The following is a 14,785-nucleotide window of genomic DNA, read 5'->3' as shown; positions in this document are numbered from 1 at the left end:
CTTCATATTTATTCAAAATGGAATTTATTCGTTCTTTACTTAAAGAAGTCTTAATTGCATTAGAAATAGAGGATTCTGGTCCTCTTGATACTAAATCTAAACGTTTAAATAAGGTTTTTAAATCTCCTGTAGTTATTCCAGAAGTTTTTCCTGTCCCTGATGCTATTTCTGAAGTAATCTCCAGGGAATGGAATAATTTGGGTAATTCATTTACTCCTTCTAAACGTTATAAGCAATTATATCCTGTGCCATCTGACAGATTAGAGTTTTGGGACAAAATCCCTAAGGTTGATGGGGCTATCTCTACTCTTGCTAAACGTACTACTATTCCTACGGCAGATAGTACTTCCTTTAAGGATCCTTTAGATAGGAAAATTGAATCCTTTCTAAGAAAAGCTTACTTATGTTCAGGTAATCTTCTTAGACCTGCTATATCTTTAGCGGATGTTGCTGCAGCTTCAACTTTTTGGTTAGAAGCTTTAGCGCAACAAGTAACAGATCATAATTCTCATAGCATTGTTAATCTTCTTCAACATGCTAATAACTTTATTTGTGATGCCATCTTTGATATCATTAGGGTTGATATCAGGTATATGTCTCTAGCCATTTTAGCTAGAAGAGCTTTATGGCTTAAAACTTGGAATGCTGATATGTCTTCTAAGTCAACTTTGCTTTCCCTTTCTTTCCAGGGTAATACATTTTTTGGTTCACAGTTGGATTCTATTATCTCAACTGTTACTGGAGGGAAAGGAACTTTTTTACCACAGGATAAAAAATCTAAAGGTAAATTTAGGTCTAATAATCGTTTTCGTTCCTTTCGTCACAATAAGGAGCAAAAGCCTGATCCTTTACCCACAAGGGCGGTATCAGTTTGGAAACCATCTCCAGTCTGGAATAAATCCAAGCCTTTTAGAAAACCAAAGCCAGCTCCAAAGTCCACATGAAGGTGCGGCCCTCATTCCAGCCCAGCTGGTAGGGGGCAGATTACGTTTTTTCAAAGATATTTGGATCAATTCGATTCACAGTCTTTGGATTCAGAATATTGTTTCACAAGGGTACAGAATAGGTTCCAAGGTAAGGCCTCCTGCAAGAAGATTTTTTCTTTCTCGCATTCCAATAAATCCAGTGAAGGCTCAAGCATTTCTGAAATGTGTTTCAGATCTAGAGTTGGCTGGAGTAATTATGCCAGTTCCAGTTCTGGAACAGGGACTGGGGTTTTATTCAAATCTCTTCATTGTACCAAAGAAGGAGAATTCCTTCAGACCAGTTCTGGATTTAAAAATATTGAATCGTTATGTAAGGATACCAACATTCAAAATGGTAACTATAAGGACTATCCTGCCTTTTGTTCAGCAAGGGCATTATATGTCCACAATAGATTTACAGGATGCATATCTGCATATTCCGATTCATCCAGATCACTTTCAGTTTCTGAGATTCTCTTTCCTAGACAAGCATTACCAGTTTGTGGCTCTGCCGTTTGGCCTAGCAACAGCTCCAAGTATTTTTACAAAGGTTCTCGGTGCCCTTCTGTCTGTAATCAGAGAACAGGGTATTGTGGTATTTCCTTATTTGGACGATATCTTGGTACTTGCTCAGTCTTCACATTTAGCAGAATCTCATACGAATCGACTTGTATTGTTTCTTCGAGATCGAGATAGGTTTCCAGATAGATTCAGTGTCCATGACTCTGTCTCTGACAGACAAGAGACGTCTAAAATTGATTTCAGCTTGTCGAAACCTTCAGTCTCAATCATTCCCTTCGGTAGCCTTATGCATGGAAATTCTAGGTCTTATGACTGCTGCATCGGACGCGATCCCCTTTGCTCGTTTTCACATGCGACCTCTTCAGCTCTGTATGCAGGGATTACACAAAGATATCTCAATTGATATCTTTAAAACCGATTGTACGACACTCTCTGACGTGGTGGACAGATCACCATCGTTTAGTTCAGGGGGCTTCTTTTGTTCTTCCTACCTGGACTGTGGTTTCAACAGATGCAAGTCTGACAGGTTGGGGAGCTGTTTGGGGGTCTCTGACAGCACAAGGGGTTTGGGAATCTCAGGAGGTGAGATTACCAATCAATATTTTGGAACTCCGTGCAATTTTCAGAGCTCTTCAGTCATGGCCTCTTCTAAAGAGAGAATCGTTCATTTGTTTTCAGACAGACAATGTCACAACTGTGGCATATATCAATCATCAAGGAGGGACTCACAGTCCTCTGGCTATGAAAGAAGTATCTCGAATACTAGTATGGGCGGAATCCAGCTCCTGTCTAATTTCTGCGGTTCTTATCCCAGGTATAGACAATTGGGAAGCGGATTATCTCAGTCGCCAAACGTTACATCCGGGCGAATGGTCTCTTCACCCAGAGGTATTTCTTCAGATTGTTCAAATGTGGGGACTTCCAGAAATAGATCTGATGGCTTCTCATCTAAACATGAAACTTCCCAGGTATCTGTCCAGATCCAGGGATCCTCAGGCGGAAGCAGTGGATGCATTGTCACTTCCTTGGAAGTATCATCCTGCCTATATCTTTCCGCCTCTAGTTCTTCTTCCAAGAGTAATCTCCAAGATTCTGAAGGAATGCTCGTTTGTTCTGCTGGTGGCTCCAGCATGGCCTCACAGGTTTTGGTACGCGGATCTTGTCCGGATGGCCTCTTGCCAACTGTGGACTCTTCCGTTAAGACCAGACCTTCTGTCACAAGGTCCTTTTTTCCATCAGGATCTCAAATCCTTAAATTTGAAGGTATGGAGATTGAACGCTTGATTCTTAGTCAAAGAGGTTTCTCTGACTCTGTGATTAATACTATGTTACAGGCTCGTAAATCTGTATCTAGGAAGATATATTATCGAGTTTGGAAGACTTACATTTATTGGTGTCTTTCTCATCATTTTTCCTGGCATTCTTTTAGAATTCCGAGAATTTTACAGTTTCTTCAGGATGGTTTGGATAAAGGTTTGTCTGCAAGTTCCTTAAAAGGACAAATCTCTGCTCTTTCTGTTCTTTTTCACAGAAAGATTGCTAATCTTCCTGATATTCATTGTTTTGTACAAGCTTTGGTTCGTATAAAACCTGTTATAAAGTCAATTTCTCCTCCTTGGAGTTTGAATTTGGTTCTGGGGGCTCTTCAAGCTCCTCCGTTTGAACCTATGCATTCGCTGGACATTAAATTACTTTCTTGGAAAGTTTTGTTTCTTTTGGCCATCATGCTAGAAGAGTTTCTGAATTATCTGCTCTTTCTTGTGAGTCTCCTTTTCTGATTTTTCATCAGGATAAGGCGGTGTTGCGAACTTCTTTTACATTTTTACCTAAGGTTGTGAATTCTAACAACATTAGTAGAGAAATTGTGGTTCCTTCATTGTGTCCTAATCCTACGAATTCTAAGGAGAGATCATTGCATTCTTTGGATGTAGTTAGAGCTTTGAAATATTATGTTGAAGCTACTAAGAATTTCCGAAAGACTTCTAGTCTATTTGTTATCTTTTCCGGTTCTAGGAAAGGTCAGAAGACCTCTGCCATTTCTTTGGCATCTTGGTTAAAATCTTTAATTTATCATGCTTATGTCGAGTCGGGTAAAACTCCGCCTCAAAGGATTACAGCTCATTCTACTAGGTCAGTTTCTACTTTCTGGGCGTTTAGGAATGAAGCTTCGGTTGATCAGATTTGCAAAGCAGCAACTTGGTCTTCTTTGCATACTTTTACTAAATTCTACCATTTTGATGTGTTTTCTTCTTCTGAAGCAGTTTTTGGTAGAAAAGTACTTCAGGCAGCTGTTTCAGTTTGATTCTTCTGCTTATAATTTCAGTTTTTTTCATTATAAGATTTAAACTTTATTTTGGGTGTGGATTATTTTCAGCGGAATTGGCTGTCTTTATTTTATCCCTCCCTCTCTAGTGACTCTTGCATGGAAGATCCACATCTTGGGTAGTCATTATCCCATAAGTCACTAGCTCATGGACTCTTGCTAATTACATGAAAGAAAACATAATTTATGTAAGAACTTACCTGATAAATTCATTTCTTTCATATTAGCAAGAGTCCATGAGGCCCACCTTTTTTGTGGTGGTTATGATTTTTTTGTATAAAGCACAATTATTCCAATTCCTTATTTTTTTATGCTTTCGCACTTTTGTCTTATCACCCCACTTCTTGGCTATGCGTTAAACTGATTTGTGGGTGTGGCGAGGGGTGTATTTATAGGCATTTTGAGGTTTGGGAAACTTTGCCCCTCCTGGTAGGAATGTATATCCCATACGTCACTAGCTCATGGACTCTTGCTAATATGAAAGAAATGAATTTATCAGGTAAGTTCTTACATAAATTATTTTTTCTAGACAGGCATTACCAATTTGTAGCTCTTCCATTTGGGTTGGCTACAGCCCCAAGAATTTTTACAAAGGTTCTGGGCTCACTTCTGGCGGTCCTAAGACAGCGAGGCATAGCGGTGGCTCCTTACCTGGACGACATCCTGATACAGGCGTCAAGCTTTCAAATTGCCAAATCTCATACAGAGATAGTTCTGGCATTCCTGAGGTCGCATGGGTGGATAGTGAACGAAGAAAAGAGTTCTCTATCTCCTCTCACAAGGGTTTCCTTCCTAGGGACTCTAATAGATTCTGTAGAAATGAAAATTTACCTGACGGAGTCCAGGTTATCAAAACGTCTAAATGCTTGCCGTGTTCTTCACTCCATTCTGCGCCCCACGGTGGCTCAGTGCATGGAAGTAATCGGCTTAATGGTTGCGGCGATGGACATAGTGCCATTTGCGCGCCTGCATCTCAGACCGCTGCAATTATGCATGCTCAGTCAGTGGAATGGGGATTACACAGATTTGTCCCCTCTACTAAATCTGGGTCAGGAAACCAGAGATTCTCTTCTCTGGTGGTTATCTCGGGCCCATCTGTCCAAGGGTATGACCTTTCGCAGACCAGATTGGACAATTGTAACAACAGATGCCAGCCTTCTAGGTTGGGGTGCAGTCTGGAACTCCCTGAAGGCTCAGGGTTCATGGACTCTGGAGGAGAAACTCCTCCCAATAAATATTCTGGAGTTAAGAGCAATATGCAATGCTCTTCTGGCTTGGCCTCAGCTAGCAACACTGAGGTTCATCAGATTTCAGTCGGTCAACATCACGACTGTGGCTTACATCAACCATCAAGGGGGAACCAGGAGTTCCCTAGCGATGTCAGAAGTCTCCAAGATAATTCGCTGGGCAGAGACTCACTCTTGCCACCTGTCAGCGATCCATATCCCAGGTGTAGAGAACTGGGAGGCGGATTTTCTAAGTCGTCAGACTTTTCATCCGGGGGAATGGGAACTCCATCCGGAGGCGTTTGCTCAATTGGTTCTCCGTTGGGGCAAACCAGAATTGGATCTCATGGCGTCTCGCCAGAACGCCAAGCTTCCTTGTTACGGATCCAGGTCCAGGGACCCAGAAGCGGCACTGATAGATGCTCTAGCAGCGCCTTGGTTCTTCAACCTGGCTTATGTGTTTCCACCGTTTCCTTTGCTCCCTCGTCTGATTGCCAAAATCAAACAGGAAAGAGCATCAGTGATATTGATAGCGCCTGCGTGGCCACGCAGGACCTGGTATGCAGACCTAGTGGACATGTCATCCTTTCCACCATGGACTCTGCCTCTGAGACAAGACCTTCTAATACAAGGTCCTTTCAATCATCCGAATCTACTTTCTCGGAGACTGACTGCATGGAGATTGAACGCTTGATCCTATCAAAGCGTGGCTTCTCCGAGTCAGTAATTGATACCTTAATACAGGCACGAAAGCCTGTCACCAGGAAAATTTACCACAAGATATGGCGTAAATATCTTCATTGGTGTGAATCCAAGAATTACTCATGGAGTAGGGTTAGGATTCCTAGGATATTGTCCTTCCTCCAAGAGGGTTTGGACAAAGGATTATCAGCTAGTTCTTTAAAGGGACAGATTTCTGCTCTGTCTATTCTTTTACACAAGCGTCTGGCAGAAGTTCCAGATGTTCAGGCATTTTGTCAGGCTTTAGTTAGAATTAAGCCTGTGTTTAAACCTGTTGCTCCTCCATGGAGCTTAAACTTGGTTCTTAAAGTTCTTCAAGGGGTTCCGTTTGAACCCCTTCATTCTATTGATATCAAACTTCTTTCATGGAAAGTTCTTTTTCTGATGGCTATTTCCTCGGCTCGAAGAGTCTCAGCGTTATCTGCCTTACATTGTGATTCTCCCTATCTGATCTTTCATTCAGATAAAGTTGTTCAGCGTACAAAACCTGGGTTTTTACCTAAGGTGGTTTCTAACGAGAATATCAATCAAGAGATTGTTGTTCCATCATTATGTCCTAATCCTTCTTCAAAGCAGGAACGTCTTTTGCATAATCTAGACGTAGTCCGTGCCTTGAAGTTTTACTTACAGGCTACTAAAGATTTTCACCAAACATCTAACCTGTTTGTTGTTTACTCTGGACAGAGGAGAGGTCAGAAGGCCTCGGCAACCTCTTTCTTTTTGGCTTCGGAGTATAATCCGTTTAGCCTATGAGACTGCTGGACAGCAGCCTCCTGAAAGGATTACAGCTCATTCTACTAGAGCTGTGGCTCCCACCTGGGCCTTTAAAAATGAGGCCTCTGTTGAACAGATTTGCAAGGCTGCAACTTGTTCTTCGCTTCATACTTTTTCCAAATTTTCCAAATTTGATACTTTTGCTTCTTCGGAGGCTGTTTTTGGGAGAAAGGTTCTACAGGCAGTGGTTCCTTCCGTTTAAGTTCCTGCCTTGTCCCTCCCATCATCCGTGTACTTTAGCTTTGGTATTGGTATCCCACAAGTAATGGATGATCCGTGGACTGGATACACTTAACAAGAGAAAACATAATTTATGCTTACCTGATAAATTTATTTCTCTTGTAGTGTATCCAGTCCACGGCCCACCCTGTCCTTTTCAGGCAGGTCTAAATTTTAATTAAACTACAGTCACCACTGCACCCTATGGTTTCTCCTTTCTCAGCTTGTTTCGGTCGAATGACTGGATATGGCAGTGAGGGGAGGAGCTATATAGCAGCTCTGCTGTGGGTGATCCTCTTGCAACTTCCTGTTGGGAAGGAGAATATCCCACAAGTAATGGATGATCCGTGGACTGGATACACTACAAGAGAAATAAATTTATCAGGTAAGCATAAATTATGTTTTATCAGGTAAATTCTTACATAAATTATGTTTTTTGTTTAATTGCACTATTTTTTTTTTTTGGCTTTTACTCCTTAAACACCTCACCACTTAGCTATTCAATAAACTGAGGTAAGTGTGAGGTGGGTGGGGAATTTATAGGCTTTTGAGATTTGGGAAACTTTGCCTCCTCCTGATAGGAATGTATATCCCATAAGTAATAGCTGGTGGACTCTCGCCACCATGAACGAAATTAATTTATCAGGTAGGTTCTTACATCAATTATGTTTTGTTTTTTTCTGCCAGCAATTCTAGTTTACCTTTCTACTTCTTGCTTGGCTATATGTAAGACTGGCATACCAGAGAGGTTTGGTGGAATTTTAGTACTCTTAAAGTTTTTGGCCATCTTTGCCTCCTCTTAGTGGCCAGGAGTTGAATTCCAGTAGTAATGGCTTGTGGACTCTTACTACTATGAAATAAAAATGTTTTATCAGGTAAACATACATTTTTTTTTTCTATTGTAAAAGAAGTGTTGTAGCTTCAGTGACTGAGCTGAATAGTGGTGTTGCATGTCTGAATTCTCTCACAGGTCTTATTGTGTCCTCTTAACATTTTGCACCTGCAAATCTCACTGTTTGATCTCGCCACACATTAGTTGGTGAGTTGTCACACAATATGCAATGCGCTTAAAAAAAAAAAAGCAAATGGAAGGCAAAGTGCACAAAAACAGGTCAATTCGATTTATATGTGCATTTTAAAAAAATGTTGCTATTGATGCTGGGTTCTCTATTATATTTGCATTCCCTTACACGATTTTCTATACCAGAGCATCAAGGTTCAGTAAAGTCAACATTTAAACTTTAAAGATTTATATTATGCATACAATTTTAAGCAAATTTCTAATTTACTTCTATTAGCTAATTTGTTTCATTCTTTTGGAATCCTTTGTTGCAAAGCATACCAAAGTAGACTCTGGGGCAGCAATCCACTACTAGGCTCTAGCTGCTGATTGGTGGCTGCACTTATATTCCTCTTGTCATTGTGTCAAGTATTCAGCTAGCTCCCAATAGTGCATTGCTGCGTCTTCAAAAAAAGGATACCATGAGAATGAAGTAAATTTGATAGCAGAAGTAAACTAAAAAGTTGTTTTAAAATGTATAGGCTCTATCGGAATCATGAAAGAAAATTTTGGACCTTCATGTAGCTTTTTATTCCTTTCTATGGGTGGCAGCATGCAGCTTGCCAGAACTTGCAGGTTCAACCCTTCTCATTTTTTTCTCTTTGTTTTTTTTATTTTCTTGGGAGAATCGGGGTGAGATCTGCCAAAACAAGGGTTGGTTGGATCATTTCACTCCATGCAACAACCTATAGAGAATTGGAGCCCATGGATACTAGCGAGGTTTTGGGCACTAATAAATTGCTTTCATTACAAAATAAATTAGAATATTCAATTATTGCATTATTATATACATATTTAAGGAAAAAAACATGTCTCTTGGTTAGACTGTTTAGTTTTTAGGTCACTATATTTAGAATAAAGCGCCAGTTTGAAGTAAGTGTTTTTCAAAGCATTTTCATTTTTTTTTTAATTAGATTATACTATTCATGGTACTTTTATTATTTTTAAATGTACCACACTGAAAATTCTCTGTGCATTTTGATAAATATAATAAAATGTTTCAACAATCAAGAATTTAGTTTTAATCTCTAGTTTGTATTTGACAATAAAATGGGTACTTTATTTTAATAAAAAATATTGAAAGACATCATGTAATTCATTTTGAAGAATTGTTGGCATACTTAAATTTAATTGTTTTTTGTCTAGGGAATCCTGATTGCTGGCAATGATGAACAAAAAGCAAAATATCTGCCTAAACTGGCATCTGGCGAGCATATTGCAGCATTCTGCCTAACAGAGCCTGGAAGGTATAGTATGATTTTGCATTTTTAACATCATCTATATTTAGCATTTAATCTAATTGAAACCAAAAAATATTTAATCATGTTATTGTTAATATATGCAGCCCAGAGGCAGAACTTTTTTCACTTTCTGCCATGAGATTATTTTAGAAAAAAATTTTCTGCAGCTCATTTTTAAATAAAATAAATTTTTAAATTAGGCAGTTACACTTAAGCACACGTTTAATTGCAATGTGTTGATTAACTGGAGAATAAAGCAATTTACAAAATATTTTATAATATAGTACAGTAGTTTAAAATTGAATTGCAAATTAGATGTAGCCAAAAAAAATGAATTGTCTCTTGAATATTTTTTTTTCCCTATTCTCTTGGTCTAATATAGAAATCTACTGCATATTCAAACAACACTTTGCTCTGGGTGCACTGTGATAAGGAAAACTTACAGTGCAGCCAGAGCACAGTGCTGTTTGAAGAGAACAGCCTGATGTGGAGCAGTGCTGCAAAGTTAAATCTCTAACAGTTCCTGCACGTGTCCTGTTCTTTCTGCAGACATGATGCGTTTTCTGCGATGACATCTCAGATCACTGCATGTTCTGCCTTGGGGATATGCAGTAATAAAAATGCGTTAATTGAAAAGCCATTATTTATACTATATACTTTCTTTTTTTTTTTATTCTTTTTTTTTTACTATGTGCATCCATTTAAAAATTAGTTTTTGGGCATTAAAATGCAGCAAATCTATATTTATTTTGTAAGTCCACAATACATTGCTCCTGAGAAGTACTCTTCACTACCGCTAGGAGGAAGCAAATATTTTCAAACCCCAAGAGCACTATAAAACCCCTTCCATCTCAGTCTTGTCTTTGCCTCCGCTGGAGGTGTTTGTGTAGAATCAAATGCACATCTTTATTCTTCAGAGTGGGTTTTCAGTCTGTTAGGCCTGTTTCCCCCTTAGATTACAGTGTTTGTCAGAGGAATGTATATGGGTATGGTTAGTGGCTCTTTTTTCACCTCATGGGAAAATTTGTCACAGATATTCCATAATTGGTCGCAGGGACTTGTCTTTTTTTGGCTCCTTCTATGGATCTACAATATACCCCTAGTCCATAAACTCTGATGATATGTTTCAGTACTGGTTTGGCTTTCTACTGGTTTACTGGTAGATGAGTGTCATTTGGTGAGTATGTACATATATATATGTATAGATATGATTGTGTGTGACACTGTTACATTGGTGTTCTAATGTGTCTATTCCTGACGGAATCACACAGAATCAAACTTCAGAAGGTGTGTATGTCCCTGCAAATTGCTTCATTTCCATCTTAGCTCAATGCATGGCGGTAGTGGGTCTTATAGTTGCGGCTTTGGACAGGGTTCCTTTTGTCCGCCTCCACTTGCGACCCCTTTAAGTATCTATGCTATTTCAATGGTCAAAGGATTATCTGTAACTGGAACAGCAGATTGCTCTGGATTTATTTGTCAGACAATCTCTCTCTTGGTGGATAAAATGTCCTTCTTTGACCCTTGGGGTGTCCTTCCTTCACCCTCTATTTGTTCTTCTTCCAAGAGTAATTGCTTGATTCAAAGAAGGGGGCTTCTGTAATTTTGATTGCTCCAGCCTGGCCCTGCAGAACATGCTATGCCTATCTAGAACAGATGTCCTCATCTCCTCCATGGTTTCTTCCTCTAGATCTATTGTCTCAAGGATCTCTTTTCCATCAGGATCTCAAAAGTTGACGTTTAACGACGTGGATGTTCAATGCTATTATTAGAACAGGTTTCTCTGATTCAGTTATTAACACACTGTTTCAAGCCAGAAAACCTGTTACCCAAAAAATGTATCACAAAATTTGGAGGTCATACTTTGAATTGTTCTCTTCCAGAGATTTTTCTTTTTATTCCTTTAGGATTCCTAGAATTCTTCAGTGTTTACAAGATTGGCCTTGACAAAGGTTTTTCTGCTAGCACCCTAAAAGGTAAAATTTCTGCTTTTCTCCAACATAGGTGTGTCCGGTCCACGGCGTCATCCTTACTTGTGGGATATTCTCTTCCCCAACAGGAAATGGCAAAGAGCCCAGCAAAGCTGGTCACATGATCCCTCCTAGGCTCCGCCTACCCCAGTCATTCTCTTTGCCGTTGTACAGGCAACATCTCCACGGAGATGGCTTAGAGTTTTTTAGTGTTTAACTGTAGTTTTTATTATTCAATCAAGAGTTTGTTATTTTAAAATAGTGCTGGTATGTACTATTTACTCTGAAACAGAAAAGAGATGAAGATTTCTGTTTGTATGAGGAAAATGATTTTAGCAACCGTTACTAAAATCCATGGCTGTTCCACACAGGACTGTTGAGAGGAATTAACTTCAGTTGGGGGAACAGTGAGCAGTCTTTTGCTGCTTGAGGTATGACACATTCTAACAAGACGATGTAATGCTGGAAGCTGTCATTTTCCCTATGGGATCCGGTAAGCCATTTTTATTCAGACAGTAAATAAGGGCTTCACAAGGGCTTATTAAGACTGTAGACATTTTCTGGGCTAAATCGATTCATATATTACACATATTTAGCCTTGAGGAATCATTTAATCTGGGTATTTTTGTTAAATAATATCGGCAGGCACTGTTTTAGACACCTTATTCTCTAGGGGCTTTCCCTAATCATAGGCAGAGCCTCATTTTCGCGCCGGTATTGCGCACTTGTTTTTGAGCAGCATGGCATGCAGTCGCATGTGTGAGGAGCTCTGATACATAGAAAAGACTTTCTGAAGGCGTCATTTGGTATCGTATTCCCCTTTGGGCTTGGTTGGGTCTCAGCAAAGCAGATACCAGGGACTGTAAAGGGGTTAAAGTTAAAAACGGCTCCGGTTCCGTTATTTTAAGGGTTAAAGCTTCCAAATTTGGTGTGCAATACTTTTAAGGCTTTAAGACACTGTGGTGAAATTTTGGTGAATTTTGAACAATTCCTTCATACTTTTTCGCAATTGCAGTAATAAAGTGTGTTCAGTTTAAAATTTAAAGTGACAGTAACGGTTTTATTTTAAAACGTTTTTTGTACTTTGTTGTCAAGTTTATGCCTGTTTAACATGTCTGAACTACCAGATAGACTGTGTTCTGAATGTGGGGAAGCCAAGGTTCCTTCTCATTTAAATATATGTGATTTATGTGACACTGAAAATGATGCCCAAGATGATTCCTCAAGTGAGGGGAGTAAGCATGGTACTGCATCATTCCCTCCTTCGTCTACACGAGTCTTGCCCACTCAGGAGGCCCCTAGTACATCTAGCGCGCCAATACTCCTTACTATGCAACAATTAACGGCTGTAATGGATAATTCTATCAAAAACATTTTAGCCAAAATGCCCACTTATCAGCGTAAGCGCGACTGCTCTGTTTTAGATACTGAAGAGCATGAGGACGCTGATGATAATGGTTCTGAAATGCCCCTACACCAGTCTGAGGGGGCCAGGGAGGTTTTGTCTGAGGGAGAAATTTCAGATTCAGGGAAAATTTCTCAACAAGCTGAACCCGATGTGATTACATTTAAATTTAAGTTGGAACATCTCCGCGCTCTGCTTAAGGAGGTATTATCCACTCTGGATGATTGTGAGAATTTGATCATCCCAGAGAAACTATGTAAAATGGACAAGTTCCTAGAGGTCCCGGGGCTCCCAGAAGCTTTTCCTATACCCAAGCGGGTGGCGGACATTGTAAATAAAGAATGGGAAAGGCCCGGTATACCTTTCGTCCCTCCCCCCATATTTAAAAAATTGTTTCCTATGGTCGACCCTAGAAAGGACTTATGGCAGACTGTCCCCAAGGTCGAGGGAGCGGTTTCTACTTTAAACAAACGCACCACTATACCCATAGAAGATAGTTGTGCTTTCAAAGATCCTATGGATAAAAAATTAGAAGGTTTGCTTAAAAAGATGTTTGTTCAGCAAGGTTACCTTCTACAACCAATTTCATGCATTGTCCCTGTCACTACAGCCGCGTGTTTCTGGTTCGATGAGCTAGTAAAGGCGATCGATAGTGATTCTCCTCCTTATGAGGAGATTATGGACAGAATCCGTGCTCTCAAATTGGCTAATTCTTTCACCCTAGACGCCACTTTGCAATTGGCTAGGTTAGCGGCGAAGAATTCTGGGTTTGCTATTGTGGCGCGTAGAGCGCTTTGGTTGAAATCTTGGTCAGCGGATGCGTCTTCCAAGAACAAACTCCTTAACATTCCTTTCAAGGGGAAAACGCTGTTTAGCCCTGACTTGAAAGAGATTATCTCTGATATCACTGGGGGTAAGGGCCACGCCCTTCCTCAGGATAGGTCTTTCAAGGCCAAAAATAAACCTAATTTTCGTCCCTTTCGTAGAAACGGACCAGCCCCAAGTGCTACGTCCTCTAAGCAAGAGGGTAATACTTCTCAAGCCAAGCCAGCCTGGAGACCAATGCAAGGCTGGAACAAGGGAAAGCAGGCCAAGAAACCTGCCACTGCTACCAAGACAGCATGAAATGTTGGCCCCCGATCCGGGACCGGATCTGGTGGGGGGCAGACTCTCTCTCTTCGCTCAGGCTTGGGCAAGAGATGTTCTGGATCCTTGGGCACTAGAAATAGTCTCCCAAGGTTATCTTCTGGAATTCAAGGGGCTTCCCCCAAGGGGGAGGTTCCACAGGTCTCAATTGTCTTCAGACCACATAAAGAGACAGGCATTCTTACATTGTGTAGAAGACCTGTTAAAAATGGGAGTGATTCATCCTGTTCCATTAGGAGAACAAGGGATGGGGTTCTACTCCAATCTGTTCGTAGTTCCCAAAAAAGAGGGAACGTTCAGACCAATCTTAGATCTCAAGATCTTAAACAAGTTTCTCAAGGTTCCATCGTTCAAAATGGAAACCATTCGAACAATTCTTCCTTCCATCCAGGAAGGTCAATTCATGACCACGGTGGATTTAAAGGATGCGTATCTACATATTCCTATCCACAAGGAACATCATCGGTTCCTAAGGTTCGCATTCCTGGACAAGCATTACCAGTTCGTGGCGCTTCCTTTCGGATTAGCCACTGCTCCAAGGATTTTCACAAAGGTACTAGGGTCCCTTCTAGCGGTGCTAAGACCAAGGGGCATTGCAGTAGTACCTTACTTGGACGACATTCTGATTCAAGCGTCGTCCCTTCCTCAAGCAAAGGCTCACACGGACATAGTCCTGGCCTTTCTCAGATCTCACGGATGGAAAGTGAACGTGGAAAAGAGTTCTCTATCTCCGTCGACGAGGGTTCCCTTCTTGGGAACAATAATAGACTCCTTAGAAATGAGGATTTTTCTGACAGAGGCCAGAAAAACAAAACTTCTAAACTCTTGTAAAACACTTCATTCCGTTCCTCTTCCTTCCATAGCGCAGTGCATGGAAGTAATAGGTTTGATGGTAGCGGCAATGGACATAGTTCCTTTTGCGCGCATTCATCTAAGACCATTACAACTGTGCATGCTCAGTCAGTGGAATGGGGACTATACAGACTTGTCTCCGAAGATACAAGTAAATCAGAGGACCAGAGACTCACTCCGTTGGTGGCTGTCCCTGGACAACCTGTCACAAGGGATGACCTTCCGCAGACCAGAGTGGGTCATTGTCACGACCGACGCCAGTCTGATAGGCTGGGGCGCGGTCTGGGGATCCCTGAAAGCTCAGGGTCTTTGGTCTCGGGAAGAATCTCTTCTACCGATAA

The 14,785-nt window shown here is 40.7% G+C and overlaps 1 protein-coding gene across 1 annotated transcript in view; it reads left to right on the top strand.

Annotated features, from left to right (window-relative positions):
• ACAD9 (acyl-CoA dehydrogenase family member 9) overlaps positions 1–14,785 on the top strand; it is an 816,466-nt gene that overhangs the window by 242,638 nt on the left and 559,043 nt on the right. The window contains exon 5 of the mRNA XM_053721049.1: positions 8,977–9,077. Coding sequence (XP_053577024.1) covers positions 8,977–9,077 — 101 coding nt within the window. The remainder of the gene's footprint in view (positions 1–8,976; positions 9,078–14,785) is intronic.

This window comes from Bombina bombina, chromosome 7 (assembly GCF_027579735.1).
Source record: "Bombina bombina isolate aBomBom1 chromosome 7, aBomBom1.pri, whole genome shotgun sequence".
Classification (NCBI taxonomy): Eukaryota; Metazoa; Chordata; class Amphibia; order Anura; family Bombinatoridae; genus Bombina; species Bombina bombina.
This window is presented reverse-complemented; position numbering and strand designations above follow the sequence as displayed.